This window comes from Hydra vulgaris, chromosome 03 (assembly GCF_038396675.1).
Source record: "Hydra vulgaris chromosome 03, alternate assembly HydraT2T_AEP".
Classification (NCBI taxonomy): Eukaryota; Metazoa; Cnidaria; class Hydrozoa; order Anthoathecata; family Hydridae; genus Hydra; species Hydra vulgaris.
The window spans coordinates 39,297,501-39,317,090 of record NC_088922.1 but is presented as its reverse complement, the minus strand read 5'-3'; the positions used below and the strand labels follow the sequence as shown (position 1 = coordinate 39,317,090).

The 19,590-nt window shown below is 27.8% G+C and overlaps 1 protein-coding gene across 1 annotated transcript in view; it reads right to left on the bottom strand.

Annotated features, from left to right (window-relative positions):
* Positions 1-19,590, bottom strand: part of LOC136078138 (transient receptor potential cation channel subfamily A member 1-like) — a 124,497-nt gene that overhangs the window by 76,782 nt on the left and 28,125 nt on the right. The window contains exons 4-6 of the mRNA XM_065793172.1: positions 14,913-15,703; positions 7,926-8,082; positions 4,345-4,696 (exon numbers count right to left, since the gene is read on the bottom strand). Coding sequence (XP_065649244.1) covers positions 4,345-4,696; positions 7,926-8,082; positions 14,913-15,703 — 1,300 coding nt within the window. The remainder of the gene's footprint in view (positions 1-4,344; positions 4,697-7,925; positions 8,083-14,912; positions 15,704-19,590) is intronic.

The window sequence follows — 19,590 nt, the reverse complement described above, 5'->3', positions numbered from 1 at the left end:
AGTGAGTGGGATTTTTAGTTTTTATTGTTTGTGTTCTGTATGGATCTCTGGCACGGTGTTGGTTCACCCATAATTCACTTTTTGTATTTGTATGTTGTGTTCTGCAAAGGTCACTGGCATGGCACTGTTTCATCCCTAAGTCACTTTATATAAGTGTATGTTCGTATTTTGTTAGAACCTCCAGCATGGTGTTTATCAACTCATAATTCACTATGTATATATATATATATATATATATATATATATATATATATATATATATATATATATATATATATATATATATATATATATATATATATATATATATATATATATATATATATATATATATATATCTATATATATATGTGTGGGGTCTGACATGTGTGTGTTTTTTGATTATTAGTTTTATTAACTTTAATGATTATTTCATTAAAAACAGCATTGTTGTTGAAAGCATTGTTTTTATAAAATAAATTGTGCTAATTGTTTCAAAAGATTTACATTTAATGTAAAAATACATACTTTTTAAATAATAAAAAGTTTACATATATATAATTACTAAACTTTATAAAAATCTAATAACAATTTCTCAACCTTAAACAAGCAATTTAAAACAAAAAATTTAAAAGTTTCCTTTTTAAAAACAATCAATGAATCTAAATTACCAATTTGTAAATTAATTTTTCACACGTACATAGAAACTATCTATAATATAATTGCTACAGAAACGTTTAATGTTTAATGTCGTTTCATTAGTAACTAGGCTTTGAAAGAGTGCGTTCATTTGCATTTGAATGCGGTCATTTGAGAAAGATCTCTTAAGCGAGTTAAAACTCTTTACCTTTTGGAATTTAATTATTATTTATTAGTTTAGAAATATTTCATAAAGAATCATATTAAATTAAATAATTATCAATAAGATCATATTATAACTGATGTAAGTATAGAAAATAGCAATTTATATATAACATTTTTTTAGATATAAAGTAGAAAGGTCACTCCTTTTAATTTTTAAAATCGTTTACATTTTGTTTGCTCTAATTTTTCTTTTAGCTTTGTTTTTTTTTTTAGCAGTTTTTATTGAGCTTATATTTTATTTTTTAGAAGGAGAATAGGGGCATGGATGAGGCCTAACTATTTTTTATGCAACAAAAAAGTTATACTAATGCTATAAATTTTTATAAATTTTTTCCATAAAATTGGTTATTACTACTTTGAAATTTCTGTGATGCTATTAACTATTTTTGTTCTTTTTTAGAAAATTTAGAAAAATAAATTAACATTTTGTGCCAACACTGACATGGCATGTCACATGTTATTGTATGTAAAGGTTAAATTTTGTTATGAGGATTACGGTTCTTGTGAAAAAAAAAAAATGAAGGTAAAGAGTATTGTTTGTATATATTTATTTTGTTTACTTTGAATCTTTTAAAATTTTCTTGTTTCATTTTTAAAATTTTTGTTTGCACATGTTTATTGTTTGCTTTTTTGATAAGTATGTGTTTGTGGTAATATGTGCTTTATAGTTGTTTTATCAATGTTTTTTTATAATAATGTAAAGTGTTTTTTTATTGTTTGTGTATGTGTTAATATGTGTTATATAATTGTTTTATAAATGTGTTTAAATATGTATATAAGGTAAATATTTAACTTTAAACATATTTAAACACATTTATTGTGTTTATAGTTAGTACTTATGTTTATATTATGTTGTTTCCATGTTTTCAAAATGCTATGATTTGGTAAACATGTAGAGCAAGATTTGTCAACCTTGCCAGCCAAGTGATGTACTTATAACAGAGGGTTACACACTTTATTATTAAAAATCACCCCCTTAAATCATTCACTAAAAGCCTAGACAAATTACTTTAGCATATATGCAATTTGTTTTATCTCAATTTGATTTTTTGTCTTTAGCACTGTTTATTAAACGATTTTGCTCTAAATATTTTGGAATCATGAAGTACCAGCATAAATTATTTTGTAAAAGCTAACATGAAATAATAATATTTAACAACTACTACTCTGGTAAATCACAATAGTTTTTCTCCATAAGGTACATTGACTTTCATTTTTTGTATGTAATGTTTTTCTTATTTATTTACTTATTCATTACACTTTTTATTTTAGATTTATCAGATGATGTATCATCTGTATTATGTTGTACATAATAAATGTATTATGCTGTACATAATAAATCATCTGATAAATCTAAAGCTAAGTTAATTTTTTTCAAACATCTCCTAGCTGATATATATATATATATATTTTTAAAGTCATAAAAGTATTGTATCGTTTATGTAATCTTAGGCCAAATCAAGATGCTCCGCTGACATATTGTCAACTATACATCTATGATCCACTTTCAGCAGTAAATTTTAGAATGCAACAATATGGTAATGATCTTTGCTTAAATGGTTTAATGTTTCGATTGCAAAATTTTATTAGTGAAGAGAACCTACTTTCTCCAGCATTTAAAAATATAGCTAAAGTGGAAGATGAAGAAATTCGCCGAACAGCTATAGAAGGTTGCTCAGTCTCAGTTATAAAAATGACCCTACTTGAAGGGCAAGATAGACGTTGCTATAATCTCCTTTTACATGATGTTGCATTTGTTGTATTTGTTGGCAAAGATGGTGCTCCACCTGCTTTCAGGGAAGTTTTTATTTACCCAAGAGGTCATCCTCTTAGAACTATATCAAGTATGTCTGCCAACTTAGATCCTATGGTTTTCTCTATTTTTTCTAAGGGATGATGCTGGTTGGCATAATCAAATGGTTCACAACCCTGAATGTACTACATTGGTTAGAAATCATGTTACATTATATCAGTATTACAATTATAGACTTTCAGTTAGACAACTAACCTAAACAGAGAAGCAAGCAGTATGATGCCTTACACAAACATGTAAACAACCTTGGAAATGATCATAATATTAGACCAGGAAGTGTTGTTGTTTTGCCATCAACAATGTAGAAAGTCCTAGAGCGTTATTTAATTTAATTTGTTTAAATATAGTAGTTTTAATAAAAGAATGTTTGTTCCAGGTTTTTTGCTTTTCTGTTTATATACTTAAAAAAAGACATGGATTTCAATTAATTTTAAGTTAAAATATAGTCTTTAATTAGAAAAGATCACAATTTGTAAGATTCTTTTACATTTATTTATTATCCAATTGTAACAATAGTAATACTACTGGTAGTATGTTTAAAGAATACAGTGAAATTGAAATGGCTATTAATAGGCGAAGAATTTATTTGTGTAAATTCTAAATGGCAAAAATAATTGTTGTCCAAATGAAAGAGATAGAGCTAGGCAAGGTGAAATTAGTCATAGTTGAAATGTAAAATATGCTGCTCGGCAAGCAGAAAACTTACTTGCCAGAATTCAGTGTCAAGCAGTGTTAATGTTTGTTTATTTGATTTTAAACACTGTAGAACAATACTAAAAATGAATTTTACTATTTATAGTAACAATTTTAAATTAAAATGATTTTAAATTTTTTTATAAATTCAAACATAATTATGTTCTTTTGTTTTAGTTGCCTTTGTCATCGCTTGATTAGTTTGCTTACTGTTGAAACATGGTTTTAATTTTGTAAATTTAATGATATGAAATTTACTCTATTAGTCATTAGTCAAGAGATAGAGAGAAGCTGGAACTTCAAATAATAAAGGTAAAAATAGTTTTGTTTACTGGTAACTTAATAAAACCAGTTAATATTATTTATTGCGTGTCTTTTACTTTTTTTAATATGCTGCTTTGGAAACACTTTCTTTCTCCCCCTCTCTCTCTTAGATGAGAGTTAAATGAGAATTAGTACAGGGAGCATCAATAAAACTTGTAATTACTGAGCTCTTACATATTTCTTAATACCACAATTGATAATGACCATGTATATAAAATATTTTACGAGTTGCTTGCTATTTTATGATATAATTATTCAAATTGTTTAACCATAATTGTTCAATATTGTAACAAATAAAATCTTTTTAGTTCAAGTATTTTAGTTGATAAAATGTCTTATTAATTTGTGGTGTTATTTAGCCATGTTTTTACGTTAAGTTGTCTAGCCTTTTTATAATCTTTTCTTTTTTAATTATTTTGGAGAGAGATAGTAATATCTGTAATGTGTGCTTACAAATATCTTAAAAAATCTAAAAAGTTGTTGTCAAGTTGTTGCAACTAAATATTATATGCGTGATCAGGATTAAAGATTGCACCCGTTTCCCAACCTAGCCTGAGTACATATTAATTAATAGACTTGGTTTGGGCAGTTAATATCTAGGTGTATATTTAGCACACAAGCAAAACTTTTGAATATTATTTAAAAAAGCATCAAAAAAAGTTAATATTTACCTCGCTAACAAGAACTTAATAACTTCAAAGTGATTGAATAATGTTGCTTTGTGTAATGGTGTTTCTTGCAGAGGGTTTTTTGATTCAATATTAGCACCACTTTCAATAAGAAGCTTTGCAATCTCGAAAAACCCTGAGTTACAAGCAAGATGAAGAGGAGAATTCATGTTTGCTTGTGCTAAGTTTACATCAGAGCCTTTATTGATACAATACTTGACTATATCTATGTGATTGTTTTCAACTGCTAGATGAAGAGCAGTTTGTTCATTTCGATTAGATGTAATAAATAACTTGGCAACCAACCGAACACCACCTTGATTTTCAGCATATTTGAAAAGTAATTGAACAATATCTATGATGTAAATAAAATTCAAAAAATTAAGTAGCTAGAAATAAACATGTAACTAAGTTTATTTATATTTAATGTAAAACTTGTTTTTAAATAAAAATATTTGCAAATCAAAATGCAGTACACTATTTGATTTTTTTAGTTATCAAAAAAAAATCTGATCTTGAGTGCATCTAAATTTTTTGAGAAATTCACTTTTTTTAAGAAATACCCAATTATGGTGCATTTCTAAAAAAGATTTACATTTTTTGCATTGATGGAAATGCTAGAAAATTTATATTTTATATAGAAAATATGAATCCGTTCTCGACAAATTTTCAGTTAAACAAATTTAATTTTTTTGGGACCGCATAAATGATGACTTCCTAAAATCCGCAGAGTAGTAGATTTTAATGAACTCTATTGAGAATTTATTATAGATCCAGCCAAATACAGGGTAAACATTTTTTTATAGGGGTTGAATTTGGTCTCCTAACGTGACAATGAATGTGCATTCTTCTATGACAAATGGATTACTTTAGTTTGTTTAATAGTTGTATAATTTTAAATCATGCTATTTTGTTACATTTTACTTTTAGGCAATAATTAATATAAAAAATATGAGAAAGTTTTACAAAGACAAAAGGAATATTTATTTTTACTGAAGGAAATTAATAATGAAAAACACCTTTAAAAAGTATTTTAAAAATTTAAAGCCTAATTTCTTGGAGTAAGAAATTAAAAAAATGCAAAAATATAGAAATTATATAAGTGAAGTATTATAACTTTTTAATCAGCCTAAAGCGTAATTTAAGATAACAAAACCTGTGAACCAAAAATAGCGAATTTGTTTATAAATTAAATTTAATTAGATATTAATTAAATTTATTTTGATAGTAATTATATTTATTTAGATAATAATTTTTTCTACAGCTGCAAACAGTACATCTTTTAGTGAAAATGAGCTGCACGTTTATTAATTAATTTGTGCTTAAGCAGCTACAAATATTGACTTTTTAGATCTTATTTGTCATAGATGTAAACTTTAATTAAATGAAAGCAATCTTTTTTCTCTTTTTCTCAATTTTGATATCAACTTGTTATGAAATAAAAAATGTTTTTTTTACTCAAAGTTTATATTTTACAAACCAAAAATTTTTGTATAGTTTATTGTCTTTTTTTTGTTTTGTTTTTTAATTATTTGTCATGTAATCTAAAAAGACTTATTTAAATATATTACTATTACTATTACTAATTAAATTTATTTAGATATTAATTAAATTTATTTAGATGTTAATCAAAATGACTAAAAATATTTATAAACATAAAAGCATTAACACAATATTTTTAGTTTTTATGGTTCTTTCTGGACATTTGAAACAACTTTGAAATGTGATTCATTTCTTGACAAATTTTCAGTAAAATGAATTTATTTTTTTGGGACCGTTTAAATGATGACTTCTTTAAATTCCACAGAGTAATAGATTTTAATGAACTCTACAGAGACATTTTACCATTTTACTGTTGGATAACCTCAAAAAAGGTTGTTGGCAAAGTTCAAAAAGAAGCTGCAATACATTTATTCAATTGTTTAATGATAGCAAAATGAGAATGCATAAAAAGAAACAAATCAACAAAATCTGGAGTGCTTATTTTTGGAAATAAACATTTTACCATATTTGCAGCAGCTCCTTATTCCATAAAAGTTTTACAATTCAAAATGGAAAACTTGTTAAAAATTTTAGTATGATAAAGTTTTTATTAGCAATCATATGAAGCAAAATAAAGCTTGATGGCAATGTTGAATTTTCTAACATCAAATGGCTCATTAGTATGGTCAGGGGTAAGCTCCATCAGTTTCCATTTATGCAGTTAGGATGTGTTAGTCATTTAAAATCTTAATTTGTCTTTTGGTCCTTCTCTAAATCCTTGAAAATATTACATTGACTTGGATTTATGGAGAGGCACATAATGAAATTTAAACCCAAGTTTACAGTAAGGTTTTGTCAGCTAAATTTGTTATTGAACACGCTAAACAGTTTTTTTGAAGTAGCTGATTGTTTGTGTGACATTACAATTAATGGAACTTTAAAAATTTACTATGTTGAAAAACTAAATTCAAATTTAATTTAACTTTTACTTAAACAACACCTTTAAAAAACCATCAGATAGTTTAAATCATTGACAATCGAAAAAAAGAATGAAAAAGCAAAAGGTGGAAGAAGAAAGTTATTGACAATGTTAACAATAAACAAAATCAATAAAACCTATCAAAATTTTATTTTTGTTTGTATAGAAAAGAAGTATATGGTAATTTTATGAATGTGTACTTTCTGTCCTTCTGTGACGTATACTTTTGCAACACTTAATTAATTTGAAGTTAAAAAAACAAATTTAAATATTAGTTAAGAATTTTTTTGTAAATTTAACTTAAAAACTTCTTGTTTAAAGAAAAAAAAAATTTCTTTCTTTCTATCATTCTTTCCGTGACACAAGTTTTGAAGACCTATAACAGAAACTTTAGAACTCCACAAGTAATATCTTTAACCCTTTATTACTATTGTTATAGAGGTAGTTAAAATAAAAAGAAGAATAAAATCAGAACCATCTACCTCTTTTCTACTCATGATTCACTTAGATATTTGGGCACCCAAAATTCTTTAAACCACAGAGGTTTTAAAAAAGCAGCAAAGTGCTCATATTACCCAGACCATTTAATAATATGAGCACTTTAATTGAAGTCAAAAATAAATGTTTCTCTGCCTTTTTTTTCCAAACAAAAGTGGAACAGATTTCTAGCTAAGATATTTTTCTTAATGAAAAATTAAATATCTATACTTTAACATAAAAATTTTGCCTCACAGATTCTTTCATGTGAAATAATAATATTTTAATTACATAAAATATTTAGTAGGGTTTTAATTAGATCATTGCCACTAATTACTGCATATAAATATTATATATTATAAATTTACGCTAATTATACCATTTTCTATTATCATCACATAAAGGCAATTAAAAAAAAAAAAAAAAAAAGCAGCTTGAACTTCACTACTCACATCTTTTGGATGCTCATTTACCCTAACCTACCCTACTTGTGTAAAACGAATTAGAATTGAATGCCAATTTGATCAATTCTATTTAAAATACAAACTGAATCTTAAATTATATTTACCTTAAATAACATCTGTGATAAATAATAAAAATAAAATCTAAAATTGAAAAAGATTTTTTGGAATTTCTATATTCTTACTTAAGTGTCCTTCCGTAGCTGCCCAATGCAGGGGTGTCATATTTTCTTTATCCTGACACAAAATCGAAGCTCCATGCTTCAACAATATTTCACATACTTTGAATGAACCGGCAATTGAAGCACAATGAAGTGGTGTCATTTTTGACTGGTCAACAGCCTAGCAAAACGAAACAATTATAACTTAATAAATACTATTACTAGTAATTACTCAGTATCTTATTATTGTAGAATAATTAAAAACAAAATAGCAAAGTATTTTGTTATTTTAAACCTTAAGAAGTTTTTATTTCAATAAATTTCTCCAACACATTGTGAGTTACCATAGTGAGTAACTATTGTGAGTATCTTAATTGAACTTAATTGCATAAAACTCAATTTTAACTATATTGCCATTCTTTTAAAGTATTAACAAAACTCAATAAGGTTTTTGCTAAAACTTATTGCTGACCTTGCTAAAATTCTTTTTACTGTTCACTTAAAACTAATTCTACTCTTAATTACTATAAATTACTACTAATTTTACTATATTAACTCTTTTTTATCTCATTCGTTATCTTTGTTAGCTAGTTTGTTATCTTTGTTAGCTAGTTTGTTATCTTTAGTATCTTTATGTAGAGAAACAAGTTAACAAGTTTCATGGAGAAGGAACTGCTAAAATTTCTTTGAAAATATGATTACTAGAAACACTATAAATTCGGGCCAGCAGCTAGAAGAAGGTTAACTGAAAGGTTGAGAAAAAGAAAAACTAATGTTTAAAATAAATTTAAAAAAAAAAGCGCTGAAAAAACCAAACTAATTTAAAGAGAAAACTTAAAATAAACAAAACATTGACTAAAAAAAGAAATGAATTTAACAAATGATCAAAAAAAAGAAGAGGATAAACCAGAGAAAATAAAACCATAACACAAATATAATTTTTAATTTAGAAAAATTCAAACTTAAATAATCTAATGTAGAAGCATTTTAATAATTAGTTTAAAAATAGTTTTTTCTATATCGCCACATTGATGTACCATTAGGTTGATTAATTGTGTCATTTATGAGGTGGGACTGTTGTATCAGCATATTATATCAGATTTAAATCCTATTAACTGATCATTTCTTTTAAGTTTTATTTACTTAGTAGACATTAGAAAATATCAAAGTTTCAAATTTTTATATAATTAAATTTCGAATTATTTAAGCTTTATTAAATAACTTTGAAACTTTGAAAATTAAAAAGTTTGAAACTTTGTTTCTAAATTCTAAGCAGTGAACTTTTAAATTAAAATTAAAAAATATATCAATTTTATGTTATTATTTTTTCTAATTTATTTTTTATTCATTTTATCATTTGCTTAGATTTTTATTTTTTTAGTTTAGTTATTTAGTTTATTATATTATTTTTATTTTTTTATTTTATAGAAAAGAAAAAGAGAAGCAACATTGATGTGAAAGTTGTTGGAGGTTGGTTGCAAGAGCAGGTCTAACTATGTTTACAATGCATTTTTGCACATGGTCTAAAAGAGAAAGGGCACCATTCGAAGATCTGCCCCAGATACAGCAACAGTATTCCATTAAAAGACGGATTTGAGATTTAAAGAAATAAAGAATAGAATCCTGATTAAAAAGTGGTGACCACAATAAAGAGATGCAACCTTAGCAGATACTAATTTTGCAATCAATTAGATATATGGTTTTCAAGAAAAATCGAAAGTAAGAGTTAATCCTAGAAGATGAAGGGTAGATGACTCATCAAGTACTGCTCATAAATATAGGAAGATTTAGATTTTTACGATAACAATTAGCTAAAAAAATTGAGTTTTATTTGAGTTAAAGTTCACCAGCCACCGAGAGCCTCATGCTGAAGCAGAGGTGAGGGCCTTTTCAAGCTCAAATGCTTCCTCCAAGCAATCAGAGAGTGTTAGCTTTTTATCATGAGAATAAAATGTAGTATCATTGGCAAACAATGCCACCTTAGATGTGAGAATTTCTGGAAGATCGCTAAGGTAAATTAAAAAGAGTATAGGGCCAAGGGTAGAACCTTGAGGACCTCTGAAGTTAAAGGATATGAAGAAAAGTGCTATCCATCAAGAACAACTTTTATACTATGATTGGTAAGGAAAGATTCAATAATCTTGAAGACATTACTTGATACACTGTAAGAAAAAAGCTTATGGAGAAGACCAGCATGCCAAACTTTATCAAAGGCTTAAGAAAGGTCAAGAGCAATAACCTTAAACTCTCCACATCTATCTAATGCACGATAAAAACTATTGGTTATTACTGTTAACAAATCAGCATTAGAACGAGAAGATGGAAATCCATATTGATGATCAGAAAGTAAGTTACTAGATTCAAGATGAGAGAAAAAGTGTTTATTAATTAAAGATTCAAAAACCTTGCTTTTGATAGGAAGAAGACTAAGGACGGTAGTTAGATGAGTCAGATCTCTCTCCAAGATTTTAAAAAATAAGGATAACAGATGCTGCTTTCCAGCAGGCTGGAAAACAAGACTCTGATAAGCACTTGTTAAATAGTTTTGAAAGTATAGACAACAGCTCAGAAGAACACTTCTCCTGAGCTGTTGTCTATCTTTAAGAGATGATATTTATGAGAATTTTTTAGTTAACAATTCATCTTTGCCTTTAGGTGAGGCGACAAAATCAATACCATACAAGAGAGGTGGAATAACAGATTTGCCATTGTTATAGATACTGTTAATGATAGCCTAATTTTATATGATATACAAAATTCCATGACTAGGGAATAACAGGCTTTAGTGTCAGACAAAACCAATTTACAATGGTTTCTAGCAATAGTAAACAGACATCTATTTTCTAGAGAATTCTTTTGCTGCTAGATGCAAAAGTAATGTTTGTGATTGGAAAGGGTTTTCCTCTCATTGTGCAGCAGCACAATGAGAGGAAAAGTAAAGTTTGATTTGGAAATTTCGAGAGGGAATAAAAGATTCTATGCCAGCCTGAATCTAAGAAGTTATGTAAGAAGCACATTTGTCACCAGGATAACAAAGGATTTTTTCCCAAGGGCCATTATAAAGAAAATCACAAAAAAAATCCCAGACAGCTTCAAGGTAGTTGTAAGAGTTACAATGATAGAGGGATTCAGATAATGAAGAAGAATGAGATAATAGTTTTAGAGAGATCAAACCATGGTCAGAAGTACCTAAGAGTAAATGTGGAGAAACTGAGCACTGACTATGATCAGAAACAAGACATAAGTCGAGTAGAGAAGGTAAATGATTTCTATTGCCTGGAAAACAAATAAGAAAGTTAACTATTTGTGTTAGAGATTGAGAAACACAAAAGTTGTGGGCCTTAACGTCTGCAGAGTCACTGACACTAGAGCCAAGCCATTTAGTGTGATGAGCCACCAACAACAACAATATTGGTTGAAAGATAAAAAGAGAGTGAATTTGATTAAAAAAAGCATCAAAAAGTGTGGAGTCTTGAAATGAAGGGGAGCGATATAGAACAAAGAAAAAGACAATAGAGTGAAGTGGTGCTAAACGAAAGCACATAAAAAAATCGTTGATGGATTCAAACCTAGTTTCTCAACAAATGGGTGAATTCCTCCAAATGTAAATGCCCAGGCAAAGTGTATGACTATTGGAATCTTTACAAATTAAAAGAAGATAACCATCAACACCAAGATCATAAGATGAGACAGCAAAACTCAAATCAGTCTCACAACGAGCAAGTAGGTCTGGTGAGCTTTGCAAGAGATAAGACTCAACAGAAGAAGAGTTACTCTGAAGACCACTAATATTAGTGAATGATAGATTTAGAGAACTTGGTGATGACAATGGTTTTTGGAGTTGTAAAGTTTTTGGTACTTTAGTCATCTTTAAATTTATTAAAGAACTTGACTCAAAGCACAGATAATATTCAGTACACTATTTTTTAGCCCAAGAAGTTGGCTCATTACTACTAATAAACCCTAAGCCCTAACAAAGGACTCCAAATGTGGCCTCGACAATGCACACCAAAAGTACGAACAAAAGAAATAAAACAAAAAGTATGGTGTCCTTGACACCATTAATGCGCAACATGGCACTGTATGCGCAACATGGCACAGTACTCTGATACTTTACAGCTGTTGATGAAATCAGCCTCTCTGAAAGCTACTACAGAGCTCAAGAAATCAGACTACTAGTCAGCCTAAGAACCATAAAACTGAGTTTTAGAGCTGTACCCTCATTGGGAGATAGAAACAGAGACAAAAGCAAAACCCATGTCAAGAAGATCCAGCACTCAACATCCTAAACTGGAAACAATGTAATATAAATATATATGCACCAGCTTAATAGATAAAGAAGAAGTGCATAACTGGTCAACAGATAGAATCTGTTTACCCCTTAAGTTTTAAGTAGTTTGCCTAGGAGGCCTTCTACAAGACAATAGCCAGATGCATTTAACATCTGCCCAAGATAAGTATTTTTATCAAGACACCATCTCTAGCCTTAACTCAGAAAAGAACTCCAAGACAGGGGATGTTTTATGATAGAATTGGCTTTTTCTAGCCTTTGCCAAAAAAAGCGTATTGTACAAAACAGCATGACATGAAGCAGGTTGTACTGGGTTACATGTTACCAGTAGCAGGATAACCTGACCTGACCTTAAATAATACTATATATCAGAATATAGATAACTAATATTAGAACAAATATTAGATAACCAAAAAAAATATATGTTTTTTGGTTAATATATACACACAATGTTATAAAACAGGTTCTAACCTTAACTTTCTGCCCAGGGAAAACCCTTTAGTGGAATGATAGCCCACACTATGGGGGTCACTTAGATATAAGTATCAAAATCAGATTACAATGTCCTCACAAGTTATTTATATTTGAACTTTTGTCCTAGTAATCACAAAATGTGTTTTAAACATTTAATACACGTATTAATACATACTAAATTGTATTATAAATGTATTAAACATGTCTTGTGTTTACTGGTATATATTATTGATTGCAAAGATAGGCAAAACAACAACTTATTTTGCTTTTTACAGTAGTAAAAATCTTCCATTTACATCAATATAAACAAGGAAAGCAAAATTATATATTCTTGAAGTTATATAAGTAACAAATATAAAATATATTCATAAAAAAACTGTTTCTTTTACATGGAACAAATTATTCATCCAAAAATCATTCATCCAAAAATCCCTTCTTAAAACGACTTTTCACAAGCAATGCTTACTATTGAAGTCAATGAGGTAATATTGCAACTTCTTACTGTATTCTGAATGATGATTGGGCCTTTCGTACTTTTGCCAATGCATCTGAAAGATTTGATGCATTGCTGTTGCCTGTACTGAGTAAAACCCAAGAGGTTGGTCATGAGTGTCGATAAACTCTTTCAAATAGAAAAATAGTGAATGGACCTTAGTTGTTACTGACAAATTTTGCAGATAAGACACTTTGAATGCTTGAACTACTTGTGAGTAGTTTGCACCAAGGTTGCATCCAAAACAGCCAGACATTGAATTTTTGCAATGAATTTTCGAAAAGTATTAATGAATGGGATGGTTGCATAACATGAGTATTTCTCAGCAATTGATTGAAAAATATCAATATTATGTAGCAGCTTTCTGGATTCATTTTCTGCAAAATCTCCACCATGGTAAGGTTGTTGTTTAATATATTATGCATCAGTCCATAGAGTTGCTTGAGGAAAAACATGAAGTAGCACAGCAAAAAGACAATTAAAACTCCAATTAGGAGATGCAATTCCATGGGCGGAAGGAACTTTAAAACCAAAGTGTCTCCAGGTAGTTTAAATATTAAAGAATGAACAACATTTTTGTAGTTGCAAGCTTTTCTGATATTGGAACCTGCTGACTTAAAGAGTGAAATGTTTTTTTCCAAGGATTCAAAAGTCCTCAATTGCCCTTGATTTACAAGTTCCTTTGATCTAGATTCACTCCAGGTGCAGGGGTGTGCACTTGAGTTGTGAAGCAGTCCTCTGCCAATAATTGAAAAAAATCTGAGCATCTTTTTTCTACTGTTGAAAAAGTTGTTCTAGCTGCTGAACTTTGTGCAAATTCAATTATCATTTGAATATTGTTTCTCAGTTTTTCATTTGAACAGATCAAGCAGTCACAGTGAGAGTCTCAAGTTTCTGGTTGAAGTTTTATAGTCTTAAACTTATATAATGATGGGAGTGTGATTTCCTCTCCACTTTCCTTCCTTCTTAAACAAGAGCAACACTTTTTTAAAATTCCAAGTGGAACATTGTCATCATTAAAGTCGATTTTCTATTTCAGTATAATCTGACATAATAATCTTTCTTTTAGATTTGATGTGAGCTCTTGTTGACAATAATTGAAACAAAGAAAAAAAACATTTTTCATGCATTCTTGGTGGGTTTTAAGAGTTTTTGGCATTTTTGGTAAAATTAGAGGAAGACAATTTAGCTCTCATTGTAAAAACATAAAAAAAAAGTAAAAACAATGTGCATTTTTCCAGAATTCAAAAGTAGAAGTTTTTTTTAAAATAAATTATGTTATAATTAAAAATGTTTCATATCAATTTAAACAGTTTTACAAAATAATTATAATTTAGGGCTGTAGAAATGCAAAATAAGCTGTCATTTTGCGCAATCAATAAAATATCCCAGTAAATACAAGACGTGTTTAATACATCTATAATACATTTTAATACATATTAATTTGTGTATTAAATGTTCAAAACACATTTTGTGTTTATTGGGATGAAAATTCAAATGTAAATAACTTGCCAGGATATTGTAATCTGATTTTGATACTTATATTTAAGTGATCCCCATAGTGTGGGCTACCATTTAATTAAAGAGTTTTTCTCGGTCAGAAAGTTAAGGTTAGAACCTGTTATTATAACACTGTGTGTGTATATATATATATATATATATATATATATATATATATATATATATATATATATATATATATATATATATATATATATATATATATGTATATATAATAATGCAAATAATTTACCTCAATATAAATGTTCTTTTGCATAAGCAGCAAATCCGCTGCAAACAGGTTTCCTCTTGTAGCAGCATAATGGAGAGGAGTGGAACCATTGATATCTTTAGCATTAACATTTACCTTTTGCTCCAACAAAAACATCAAAATAGAATCCTTTAGTCTATTATCATTACTTTTTTTCCATTGTAACAGATTTTTATTTTTTATATTAAACTTTTCTTTAAAATGACTACTGAGATTAGTTGTTGCACTTATTGAACCAGAACTATTGTGTTTACTTAAGTTAATTTTAAATAAAGAAGTTACAATTTTTACATTTGATATTATAAGTGCATCTATAGTTTTTATATCAGCAATCTCTTGTCGATATAAATTACCTACAATAACAACTGCATCTTTTTTTTCATCCTCCTTTTGATTATGTTCATAATGATATAAAAAACTTGTTTTGGGTTTAGAAAAAAACTTGTTATTTCTATTATTATATGGAAATTTAAATTTCATACTAGAAGTATTATCAGTGAATTGATCAATATACATAGTGTTGCATTCTTTAAAACCATGAAGTAAAACTTTTTTCTTTAGCATATTTTCTTTTCTTTTTTGTTTTATTGCACGTTTTTTTATTTTGTCTCCAAGAAATATATCAAAATGTTTTAATCGTTTATGCAAACTAAATTTTTGATAAGTTATCATTTGCTGCTTGATTTCAGTGTTAATTTCTTGATTTTTGCTCTCTGTATAACGAGATGCATAGTGTAACGGAGTAGCCCCATTTCCACCTGGCATGTTCACATCTATCAAACATAAACAGTTAAAGGAGTTTATTAGCTGAAAGGGCTTCAATTTTATTAGATATTATGGCTTTTTTTTATACATTTGTTATACATTTTTCAAATAAATCAGCTAAATTTTTTCTTAAAATTTACTTTTTATTCAAACTTCAGGCCAAAATAAAAAAGAAAAAAATGTAATATTATGGTCACCACTCAGCGTTGTTAAGGAGAGATCTGAAGAAAAGTATTGCATTAGGCTCTTTTGTTTTCAAAAATTGCCAACTTCTTTTTTGGGCGTTTTGATTGGTGCACTTTTTTTAAAAATCATGAAACTTATTGTTTTATTTCATTTATAAATGTTAATTATAATGGGGCAAGAGTTATATAAAAGCTAAAATGTTTTGTTTTTTTGAAATCAATTTGAACAACTATAAAAAGATTATGGAAGTAAATTGTGAAGTGAAAACTTATGTGAAAACTTCGATGTAACATTTTTACTGTTTTTACTGGAATAGTAAAATATGACGTTTAGAGCCATTTTTAGAATACTTTAATGGTCAAAACAAAGAGCTATTTTACTTCTAAATAAAAGAGAGATTTTTGAATTGTGAATACTTAACAAATTTGTTTTAACTGTTATATAAAGACTGCACTGTTGTTTATGTACTGTAGTGATATAGTACATAAAACACGACAGTAGTTAGTAGTTTTATATTGCTTGATAATTGGATTAAAAAAACTTAAACTCTTAAAAACTTAAAACTTTTAAAAATATATAACAGTAACAGTCAAAAATGAGCAGAAAACACAAAAAATTGAAGTTTAAAAATATATAGGAATATATAGGATTTTAGGAATTACAAATCTCTTCTTAACTACGCTGAGCACAGAAAAGAGGTTAACTACTATAATATTTCATACATTAGTGAAATTTCACACATTTGTGGAATGAGTTGACACTTTTACACAAAAAATCCATTAGTATTGTTTACTTCTGCTTTTGTTTATTTTTTAGGGGGATTTTTATTATCATTTTGTTAGCTCTAAAAAATGTATTGTCTACAAGAAAAAGCTGAAATAATTACACATGCAAACCAAGAATGTCTAGTAAATCAATAATCAGAATTGATTTCTAAATGTAGACATGCAAAATAATATTCTTTTTTAAAAACATAAAAATAATGTAGTGAAAATAATAATAAAAAAGCAGAACAATTCTACTGAATTATTTAAACAACAGGGTATATTTTAATATTTCATATTTTAAAAATGTCTGAAACTCCACTAGTGTGTGAAATATTACAGTAGTTGAGACATTTATGACCTGTAATTTAACTTTTGGTATAAGGGGCTGTTCAAATAATACGTGACAGTCTTAGGGGTGGGAGAGGAAAAAAATTACTTGATATGAAAAACAATTCATTGTGTCAAGACCTTGATGCAATGTTAGTGACCACTAACACTCCTGGCAGAAGTGCCTTCAACAGGGTAGAGAGATGAATGGTTTCTCTAAGCCATGACCTAGCAGAAAATATACTTCCATTTGATCATTTTGGAAGCCATCTTAATTCAAAAGCAGAAACAACAGACAAAATTATGGAGAAGGTTAATTTTGCCAAAGCAGGTGAAGTTCTTGCACAAATTTGGCCTAGCACAGACATGGATGGATTTGAAACTAAAACCAAGTACATAAAACCAAACAGTAAAAAATGTGTATATTTAAAACATTTTGGAGCAGAGTGGGATGCTAAACATGTCAGAGAAAGTCAATACTGTCTTGTAAAATGTAATGATCAAAACTGCTGTGGTCATCATTGCAGCTCACTGTTTTATCTCATTCCAACTGGTTTTTTTTCAACACTAATTTCTTTGTTCTAAGGAGACGATGGTTTTGAATGCAATAATACAAAGAACAACTTTGCATTACTCTTTTTAAACTTATCACTTTGTAAAACAATTTTGCACATGACAGTTACAAAAAAGTATCCCAATGGATAGCCATAAGACTACTCGTGTCCAAGCATTCAAAATTTCTTACCAAAAATTTGACCTACTTGCAGTTTATATTTTGCCACTATCAAATCAATGAAACAATACAAAACAGTTCGCTCAAGTATTGAATATTCAAATGATATTCAAAAAATTAGACCTCATTACCTAGCTGCTTAACTTCTATCAGAACTCATATGTTTCTTTTTAAATACAGACAAAGAAACAATTGAGTGGTATGATCAGGACAATGTTGATACCTCTTATCTCAACTGGTCTTCAAAAATTATTGAAGAACATGAAACTCCAATACTTGAAGGTCAAAGTCCAATTTGGGGACAAATTTAGGTTTTAGACATATATTCATCAATTGAATTGTTTTTAAAAAAATAAACCATTACAATTAAAATATACACTTAAACATTTTTTTTTTGTCTTTGTCATGTCACACAAAGGGGGGTAGGGGTTCTTTTAAATGCCACAAAATGTCACGTGGGGAGGAGGGTTTACAAAATCAAGTATTATTTGAACAGCCCCTAAATTGAAGTTTATTAATTTGATTATTAATTTCTTATGAGTTATATTGATAAACATGGTGAAAATTATAAAAAAATGTAATAAGTGATTTTTACTAATTTATCATTGCTCTGTTGTTTTTTTTAACAATATTTAGCACTTTATTTTGTAGAATAAATTTGAAGTTATTAGGAATATTTTAAAGAACCTAACATTTAAACTTTATGTAAGAATATAGCATATTTATGAATCAGTTGTTTTTTAGTTTCGAAGTTGTTTTTTAACAAATAAAAAAATCAGATTATCTATTGCATTTTTATTGTTTTTCTAGATAGATCATAAAAAAAACATCGTTTAGAAATACAAATTTAGTTTAAGTGCGGTAGGCAAAGATTTTGTTAACAACAAATGGTTTAAAAAATAAGTAGACCGTTTACACCAACTTACAGTTTACATCTAGTTACTCTAACCTCCAAGGGAAATAAGAATTTACTTCTCCTACAGTAGTTGTTTTCCATTTTTTAATAAAAAAACACTCTAAAATTGTAGAATAGTATGGATTTTATATAAATAAATGATCTGACCCTTTAAAAATAGGTGTAGAGAAAACAAAATAAGACTAAACAAAAAATAATAAAATTAGTTGTTTTTTCTTGTTTGTTGGAACCATTTGTATCAATTGTTTGAGTTTTTTTTTGGTTTCATTCAATCTTAAGAGAGCTGCATATGAGAATATATGGTCTGAAATTCTTTTTTATGACTGATATTCTTTGTACAAACAATTCTGTTGCTAATTTAGTGCAGCCTTTATTTTTATTTGCACAATTTTTCAAAAGCTCTCGTATTCTTGGAAAGTTTTACACCAAATTAAAGTTACTTGTGAATCATTCGTTTGTAAGCTACAGTATTTAAATCCCCATTTTCCAATAACAGTTTTGTTAGGCATTATGACTTGTCCTGTGTTTGCTTTGTTTAACACTTTTAGACTTAAAAACTTGATAAAATAACAATCGCACTAAAATTTTGATTAAAAAAAGTGTCATAACAACAGACATTTGAAAAGTAATTTTTTATAACTTTTAAATGAATTAATAAACTTGCTATGCTTGAATAAATTTGAGAAAAATAAAAAAATGAATTGAAAAAAAAGGAATGAATTCTTTTCTTAAATAAAACTTTTAAAACATAAAAAAGCAAATAATTACTATAAACAAATTATGGACATATAATAAACAAATATTACATACTTTTTACGTATATTTATTTTTACATGCAAACACTTCAAGAATTCAGGTCAGCAGTTGTATTCCATTGTAAAGAAAAGATAGGTCAGCTTTTGTGTCGGCATTACTGAATGCTGACCTGAATTTCGCAGGCTGTTTATATATATGTGTGTACTTATA